Source organism: Quercus lobata, chromosome 7 (genome assembly GCF_001633185.2).
Source record: "Quercus lobata isolate SW786 chromosome 7, ValleyOak3.0 Primary Assembly, whole genome shotgun sequence".
NCBI classification, from domain to species: Eukaryota; Viridiplantae; Streptophyta; class Magnoliopsida; order Fagales; family Fagaceae; genus Quercus; species Quercus lobata.
In genome coordinates this window covers 47125036-47134609 of record NC_044910.1, presented here as the reverse complement: position 1 = coordinate 47134609, position 9574 = coordinate 47125036, and the positions used below count along the sequence as shown (strand labels likewise).

Genomic DNA, 9574 nt, shown 5'->3' with positions numbered 1-9574 from the left:
ATTGCATGGTCCACGGACTCAAGCCTCTGCGGGAAACCAACTACTTGGATGAGGAAAACTAAGTTTTTGGACAGAACCAAGGCATTGCATTAGTCCTCGGACTCAAGCCTCTGGGGAAACCAACTACTTGGATGAGGAAAACTAGGTTTTGGACAGAACCAAGGCATTGCATAGTCCTCGGACTCAAGCCTGTGGGGAAACCAACTACTTGGATGAGGAAAACTAGGTTTTGGACAGAACCAAGGCATTGCATAGTCCTCGGACTCAAGCCTGTGGGGAAACCAACTACTTAGATGAGGAAAACTTTCTAGGTTTTGGACAGAACGAGGACCATTGCATGGTCCTCGGACTCAAGCCTATGGGGAAACCAACTATTTATAAGGAAAAACTACATTACATGGACTTTAGGATTTATCCGAGGAAAACTATCCACTAACAATTGGGTTAGTTCCTAAATTGCGAGGATTCTCAAGTCTGCTTTCGGGTCTGCAGCACCAAAGGGATCGATGCAATATAGAGCAATATGTCGCCTGAAAAACAATCTGAGTTCTCTACTGCTCAGTCAAACTCCTCGGACGGTATTCTCGCACTTATCACAGAATATTCAATTGTTACCTCGGTTAGTTTCCTAAGTTTAACTTACTATGAATTATCGTCGTAATGCCTGGTAGTGTTGGTAAATCAGAACTAGTTGGGTTATGTTTCAAGGTTTCCCGCTCTAAGTATCATTGAAGAAACACACACATGGAGCACACCCTTTCACAAAGTAGTGTTGCGAAAAGAATAGTATTCAAAACAAGTAAATAAATTTCCCTTTTTACTAAAACCAAGAAATAGTACAGCGTACAATGAAAAGCTGGAATCAGCTTATGTCAAAACTCGCTACATAATTGAAAAGGAAGATATAAGAGAATGAGATGAAGCCGAGGAGGTAGCACAGAGGAGAGGTTGACTACTGCTTCAAAACCTTGTTCTTCCTCAATGCTTTTGCATGCCCATAACTCAGGCAGTAAAAGAACCCAACTTGAGCCTCACACTGCTGAAGGAAAGGTGCAGGGAGCCGGGAGTTGAGGAGCCTTCACCAAAAATTTGCCTGCAACGAGGCAGAGGTGCTGATGGCGGAGAATCTTTCTTCTGACACACCAAAATTATGGCATGAACAGAATCTGTTTCGGATTTTGACTAAAAGAGGGAGAAACATCCTTTCCCCTCTGTCGAAACGGAATATTCCCTTGAATTTATGCCTCCTCTGCCCGTACCTCACTATTTTGAGTCTCAGGAGGACACGGCGCCTCTGTGGCGGAGAGAGTTCCTTTTCTCCAACCCTCGCCTCACACATGATATACTAAGGGAGGAAACTGAAGGAGTTGTGCGTAAGTAAAACAACTGTCTCTCCTATTTATTTAAAAAGATAAGGTGGTGGCATTTAATTCCTGCAGCGTCCCAAGGAATGCTACAGACAAAATATCTCCGGCTCGATTTCCAACGCCATCTGCAACCCTGAGATTAAAGGAGTCTCGCGAAGGCGCACCTTGAACACTGGGACGCCAAAAAGTACCGCGTGCCCAAAGATTACGAAAATACCTTTTAATTTGTGGGCCTAGTAAATTCGCGGCCCAGGCCCGTTCTGCATGGGGGCCTAGGGACTACAGCCCATGCCGAGGAATGACCGTTGCCGAGGGCAACCTCCTGCTCGACACCTTGTGAAATACCTGAGGAAAGAGAGAAACTGAACTATGGTCCTCGGACTCAAGCCTATGGGGAAAGTCCTCGGCTTAAACATTGTAAAATGTTAAGGCCAATTAGAGTGTTAGGATGATGGCGAGACGCTCCACTATTCGGTAGCCTAAGGGGGCTGTTCATTTTTGCGGGTAATATGTCTTCGAATGATTACTTCCTACACCGCATAAAGCATCCAGTTCTAATCTCGGCATTGTTTCGGGCAAGTATCGTTATTCACAGGTACGCATTGCTATGTCAAACAATTCTATCAAAGTTATGGTGACATCTTTTTATTAGCAACCATTTTTGGCCTTAGTTGTCATTGATTCAAATGCTATATTATTGTGCCGAGCAGCGCTTGCAAATTTGTAAAAATATAGAGACAGAACATGCGAAGTAAAATAACAGCAATTTTTATTAATATGAAAAATTATTACAACGAACAAAGAGGGGCTCAAACAAGCCTATACAAAAGGTAAACTGCCGAAGCAACGATAACATCCGCAGTACAGATAAGTAAACGGCCAGGTGTCTTTTAATCTCGTCTTCAAAGTCTCTCCAATCTCTGCCTCAGTATTACCCATATTGAGAGAAGAACCTTCTTTGAAAAAAGATGAAGGAGAAGGAAGAAGAAGATGGAGGAGATGAATGAAGAAGATGGAGGAGATGAACGAAAAGAAGGAGGAGAAGAAGAGAGAAGAGATGAAAAGAAAGAAAAAGGAGTAAAAGAGGGAGAAGGAAAAGCACCAGGATGGATCTGGTGCTGGGAAGACTAAGAAAGAAAGGCGGAGGGAGGCGCCAGTGAACGAAGAGGGGAAGAAGCAGGGGCGCTTGGACCCTGCTTCAGTCCTGACTCCTAACACACTGGTGCCATATTAGGTATGCTCATGAGAGAGCGGATGGTACCGATGATGGGTGTCCTCGACTCAGTCACGCCGAAGGTTTGACGTGACGAGTCCCTGCTTCGGATTTTGGCTGAAAGAAAGGTGAGGTTGATTTTGAGTCTTCGCCATCCCTGTCCTGACCGAGCCATTACGAGCTTTATTGGAACGTGGCGTTTACGGGAGGGGTATGGCTCCTTCATCACTCGTTGTTATGGTAAAGTGTATCGCGATTTAGTGTATAAACTGGTGGGTAAAATAAACTCTAGGGGAGGCCAAGTATTTCAAATCTCAGAAGGATGAAAAGGGACTCTTTACAAAAACAATAACCTCCTACCTTCCTTCTTATATAGAGGGTGGAGCGGGAGGCATTTAATAGGTTCAGATCTCCAAAGGAATCTGCAAACACAAACATGCCGGTTCCATTTCTCCACCTCATCAAAACAAACCGTCGAAATTAAAGTAGTCTCGTAAATAGAGGTCATTAAAAGCGCGTTTTGGATACCCAAACGATAAGAACGCATCAAGCGTAAAATCAAAAGACTGTCTCGTAGACCGGTGCATTTCCTGGGCAGATGAAGAGCCGCTAGCATTGTTGATAGGCTGAATTGACTGGGCCATAATAAAGGCTCGGTGTTACCAAAACCCCCCTTTCCAACCAAGAGGTTGGACAGCAAGGTTTTGAGGGGCTATTGTGGGGCCCAAATAATTTATGGGCCGGGCCCGTTTACCCGTGAAGGGGGCCAGAGGCCCAAGCCAAGGAAAGGCTGTGGCCCAAGTTCGGCGGGATAACCTTAAGATTCAGCCGAGGACAGTTCTGTCCTCGGCAAACCCAAAGCCCCACCAAAGAGAGGGGCAAAAACGGCATAGGACTAAGTTTGAAAGGAAATCTAAAATATCTGGGGAAAGCTGCCCTTACTGCCATTCAATGCTCTGAACCTGACAGAGCCGCATTCTTTGGCTTTTACAACCACCCCCAACGACTTTGAGTATGGGCTGATGGGACAAGTATCAGTCTTGGAAAGGTTGACCCTATACGTGGACGAAGGACAATGAACGCAAAAAAAGATAAAAGGAAAAACAAGTAACCTAAAGAAGGGGCTGGGAAAAATGGCTAGAAACCAGAGCCTCCCAGCCCACCTCCAGGAGAAAGGCTCCAGGGGTGAAGGAAAACTTAACCTTGTATGAGCACCACGAAAAACCCACCGCCTGGCGACCAAGGCCTAGCCTTTCAAACCCACGCTCTACAAATGATATTGTTTGGGCCTTTTTACGTGCGAACCCAACACTGTTACGGTTCGTTACGAATCGTGGCCTTACAGATGGATATGGAATGATTTAATTATTCACTTTTTACTTTATAAATTCAATTAGGTAGATCTAAAATTTGATAACCAATAATCAATTGTAACTTGTTAGGATCTAGGAGCTCCTTATGCTTGTGTTCTTAATTTATAGGATTGATTCAGGTAGACACTAGACAGTTTTGTTGTTTGATTTTATATTTTTTTATTTAATTCGTGTTTTTAATCTTAATTTACAATTAAAAAAATCTAAATGAAAATGACAAGTAAATATAAATAAATAAAACATATTGGAATTGTATTTTTTTTTTTTTTTGGCATTCACACATGTAAACTTAAAGCCTCTTAACTTAGAGCTATTTTAGGAAATAACTAATTTATAAATGGAAAGTCTGTAATTTTTCTTTGTTTAGAACTCCTTTCTTTTAACTACTATAAATATTCAAATCAATCCCAAATAATGGTGAATCTTTATCAGAGCAAATTTAATTTCTATTAACACAAAGCTTTTAAGCATTTTATCCCTATATAAAAATATGTCAAAATACAACATTAGTCCTTAAAGTTTGTTAGGTGAATGTTTTTGGTCCTCAAGTTTCAAGTGAGTAAAATTAGTTTCTAATTTTTTTTTTAAAATAAACTTTATTAGTTATATTGTTAATTACAGTTAATAAAAATGGCTATATGTAGCTAACAGAGCAACGACGCAGCATTTTTTCATAAGAAATATGCACATCAATATACCCAAAATAACATCTTCCCGGGAGTTGAAGACTAGTCGCCCTCAATTAGAAAGGGAGATGATAATTGTTGTCATGCATTACTGATCTTTTGTAATTGCCATTGCAGAAAGTGACTATTGTTTATTAATTATTAATGTGTATATGCGGGTGCCGGCTGAAAGCGCCAAAGGTTGCCGAAGATTATTGGCAATTGCCTACGTACTCAGTCAAATTTGGTTGTAGAAAGTACAAAGTGCGTTAGATCTCAACCATGTATTTGGGGTAAAAAAAACAAAAGAAGAAGAAGGGAAATAAATTATAAATGAACGTGGCCGACACGGTAGAAAGAAAACAAAACATCCTTCATCGCATTGAGAAAGAGTCCAAATTGACGTGTATTTTTTTTTTTTTTAAATCCTAAAAGGTTGTTGGAATTCAGTATTTTCAATCACTCATTACTAAAAAATTATAGGTCGTACACAATGGTAATTTCCATGGGACTCACGGTCATAGTGTCGTCACGTCACAGTTAAGGCTTTGCTCCCCACCAATGGTCATAATTTATTTTGAGACCAACCTTTTTTTCTATACTTCACACTTCATTTTCTTTTTCTTCAGCTCCCAAACCCAATTGAAGAACACGGTCAAGAGCATCCATAGTAAGTGGTTGTTTGGAGAGTGCTTATTCTTGCGTTTTCAGTTCTACGTTTTGTTTTTTTTTATGTACGTGAACAGTAACCTCATATGAGTTCACTGTTTATATACTGTTCACGTACTGTTCATGTACTGTTCACGCATTAAAAATATTAAAAATAGGTCCCACGATACTATTCACACTGTAAGAACCAAGTACGAGGCCTATGGGCCTTGGATTACTATGGGCTCACAATCTATTTGTAGTGGGCTTGAAGATTTCCTACTATGGGTCGTTCTCGGCAGAGACTCAAAGCAACGCCCAGTTTGATGTTCACTCTTTCACTCTTTTCTCTCCAAAATCCCCTTTCTTCTCCCATCTTTCTTCTATTTATAGCCAAGGTTAGTGGGAAGATCATGATTACAGCCACCGTTTGTGCTATTGAAGGTCCAATATCATTTGATTTAAGTGGATGTTTAGGTGAGAGGGCGGTGCTGCATTTATGATCTTGGAACTTGATTCCATCTGGACCGATAATGCTCGGCAGCACCGTCTCCCGTGCATACCACATTTTCCCGGGAATGACTCATGTACATGACCGGGAACGTTTGACCGAGCCCACCTTGGAACTTAATACCCTACACCTGTTTGTTATTTATGAATCCCCGGGAATGGCGTAGGACGACTGGACCTTTCGGCTGGGCCTGTGGCCAAAGCCAGTACGAGACAAGGCCCAGGGCCTGTATGGGCCTGGGATCACCGCACTGTACAATTGGGGCAGGGCCCGGGGTCTGTTTGGGCCTAAGGTCTCGGTGCCGTACAATAGCCCCCCCTTGATTCATACTCGGTCATCGAGAAGAATCAAGGAGCAGCATGGGACCTTTTGACCTCGGGAGTCTTTTAGCCTGGGACTTCTGACCGTCATTTCTCATTTAATATTCATCTCAAAAGACGCGCCGTTTCGCGGCGCCAGGCGCAGTCGTCATTATTGCTTGACGGTTCGAGGACCGAAGCGACGTGCGGATTGGTTATGCTTGGCGTTCGTTGGACTGCTCGTAGACCGCGCCCATTTAATGCTTGATTCAGACGCTTCTTCTTCCTCCATTCACTTTTCTTTCCTCTATAAATAACCTCCCTCTGAACAGCATCCCATTTTTCCTCTGCCAATCTTTAGAGTTCTTTTTCTCTGCCGACCACATTTCTGTGCGCTTGCTTACCCAGTGTTCTTTTCCTCCTTAGAACCCAAAGTAAGTTTTTCTTCCCCTTCCTTTTCCTTTCAACTTTCATTTCTTTGAGTTTACTTTCGTATTTTTAGGCGTTATAGATGGGTTACTCTTACCTCCTAGAGTCCCCGGCTGCTTTGGCCACCTTTAGGAGTAATTTTAACATTCCCAATGACGTGGATGTGGCCTACTGCCATGAGAGCGATATTGAACTCCACCGAGGGCATGGTATAGCCTTCTTTCCTTTGATGTCCATTCTAGAAGGTGGGGTCAGGTTCCCCGTGGATCCCCTCTTAATAAACACACTCACTTACTACGGGCTGTGCCCGGACCAACTTCCCCCCAACTTTTACCGGGTAGTTAGTTGCGTCAGTAAGTTGAACCACACCTTTAACTTACAGTTAGACCACCATGACATTAACCAAATGTATAGGCTCTGTGGGAGCAAAGCCACCGGTTATTACCTAAAGACAAGGGATGCACGGGTACGGCTGATATCATGCCTACCTGATTCGAACAGGAACTCCGCCAATGAGTTCGTTAGGGTGAGCGGCAATTGGTTTGCCGGGGAGTTTCCTTGCCCCCTTACGCCGCGTGAAGTGGGTTCGTTCCATCCCCTTCATATAACTGCTTTCTTTCGCCTCTCATTTTCTTCCTCTCGGTAAAAAGAATTTTTATGATTAGAGACTAATGCGTCATTTGATCTTTTGCAGACGGCAAAGTGTTTGTGCAGGACCTCAGAGTCGTCCACGCCAAAGACTTAAACTTCGTCCTCCGCTCTGAGATATACGTGCATTGGGACGGGCAACTCCGGGCTTCGCATTTGATCCTCGGTGTGGAGCCGGTTTATTCTACTTGGCAGCCGTTCAAGCAGGCCCTGATAGTTGACAGCCCCCTGCTGTCGTATATAGACGTTCGGTACGTGAACTTTTTACCGCCGAGTCTTACAACCGGGGAAGTGAGGGAATTTGGCCGGCGGGTTACTCGCGCAGACGAGCTAGCCCCTTTGAGAGACGAATCCGCGGAAAAAGCATCCCGGCGCATCAGGGAGTTAGCCCACGAAGCCGTGCAGCAAGGCCAAGCGCAAGAGCAGCCAATCCCCGAGAATCCGGCCGCCGTGAACCAACAACAAGTGATAGAAGCGGCCGCCCTTTTAGCTAGAGCTGCCCGGCCTAAGGGAAAGATGGTATCTAGAAAAGTGCTGTCGGTAGAACGGTTTGTGCCCGGTGCCCGACAATCCAATCAGCCCCCTACTCCAGAGGGCCGGGGTCAAGTGCCGCAGCCTTCACCCCCACCGCAGGCCGGACGTGCCCGGAAGAAGCAAAAGGTCACCGATCAACCTTCCACTTGCCCGGGCGAGGTCGCTGCCCAGACTCCTCCCCGTCCAACAGGTGGTATTGTTATCCGTGAGCCGCCGACTGAAGCCGGCACGGGGGGCGCGTCCTCCTCCCAAGTGGCTCCTGCGTGGGAGCCGAAGATCCTTCTGGACGGCAAACCATTGCCGTCAACCGCCTGCATTCGGATGTGGGATAAAGGCGAGGGCGGCCGTATTGCCCAATCTTTGGCCGAAGCTCTCCAACTTCCCGAGGATGTGCATGCTTTCGAGGATGGATCCGAGGAGTCCGTAGGGCGCCGGTTAGAGTGGCACGCCATTGCGGTAATTTTTTTTGTCTATCTAGTTCTTCATACAGGTTTCCTTTTGCCTTTTTTCTAACTTTTGTCCTTGCTAGGCTGCTCAAATGGCCCACATTGTGGCTGCTCGGGCACGGGAGCTTGCTGAGGAGAGCGAGCGCGAGAAGGAGGCGCGCGAGGCGGCGGTGAAAACGGCTAAGGAAAAACTGAAGGCCGCCGAGTCTGCTGAGAAAAAGGCTGCAGTTGCCGAGAAGAACCGGTCCCTGGCCGAGAAAAGGTGTGCGGAGCTCCTAACCCAGCAGAATGAGACGGAGCTTAAGCTAGCCCAAGCCATCAGCCTTAACACCTCCAATGCCGAGGAGATAGCTGACCTTAGGGCAGGCTTGGCAGCCGCGGAGCAGAAATGGTATGATGTCGGCTTTGCTGATGCCGAAAACTCTGTAGAGCCGGTGGTCGCTCGGGCTAGGAATATGGGCTTTGAGGCCGGGTGGTTTGCCGCCCTTCAGGCAATGGGTGTTCCTGAGGATTCGCATCTGAGAGACCCCGGCCAAATCCCATTCCCGAGCCCCGCCCCTGCTGCTCAGGGTACCCCGGTGGCGATTGACGAGGAAGAGACAGCCAGTATGAGGGAGCTGGTTGAGCAAATCGATGCTCACGCCGAGCCTGAGGAAATGGAAGTCACCAGTATCCCGACTGTGCAGGAGCTTCTCGGTGAGGCCCCGCCTTTTTCTTTGGCCGGCCAGCAGGAAGTGATACCGCCGAACCAACCTCCCCGCTAATTTTGCTTTTATCTTGCTTGCTCATTTTTATTTTATTAGTTTTACTTGCTCACGTCACCGGGATGCGGTGACCGAACATTTGTTTTATTTTGTTGGTTTTATTTGCCTATGTCACCGGGATGTGGTGACCGAACAATTGCTCTACTTTAATTAGAAGTCCGTTTTCTTTTTCCGTTTGAATTTGTCGAATGAAATTATCTCTGTTCGTGTTTTGCTTGAACCACGCCAGTGCTATGGCTGCTTAATGTAATAGTACCCCCGAGAACCATTTACGCGGCGCTTAGTGTATTTTGAGAGCGCTTTTTGACTTAGTATTTGAAAAAGGGTCGGGTTAGGCTTTGGCTGAACCGGGAATCGAGCCGAGGGTCAGGTTTTTGTACTTAGAGAATTATTTGTAGGTTTCCACCTGCTCGGCGATAGTGATCGAGCCGAGGATCAGGTTTCTATCCTTAGATTATTATTTGTAGGTTTCCGCCTGCTCGGCGATAGTGATCGAACCGAGGGTCAGGCTTCTGTCCTTAGAGACTTATCTGTAGGTTTCCACCTGCTCGGCGATAGTGATCGAGCCGAGGATCAGGTTTCTGTCCTTAGATTATTATTTGTAGGTTTCCGCCTGCTCGGCGATAGTGATCGAACCGAGGGTCAGGCTTCTGTCCTTAGAGACTTATCTGTAGGTT

At 45.6% G+C, this 9574-nt stretch overlaps 1 protein-coding gene across 1 annotated transcript; it reads left to right on the top strand.

The window, feature by feature from the left end:
- Positions 1-6587: 6587 nt before the first annotated feature.
- LOC115952134 lies at positions 6588-8897 on the top strand. The gene is made up of 3 exons (XM_031069212.1): positions 6588-6639; positions 7200-8143; positions 8217-8897. The coding sequence occupies exons 1-3, from the start codon at positions 6588-6590 to the stop codon at positions 8895-8897; spliced, it is 1677 nt and encodes a 558-aa protein (XP_030925072.1).
- The last annotated feature ends 677 nt before the right edge of the window (positions 8898-9574 follow it).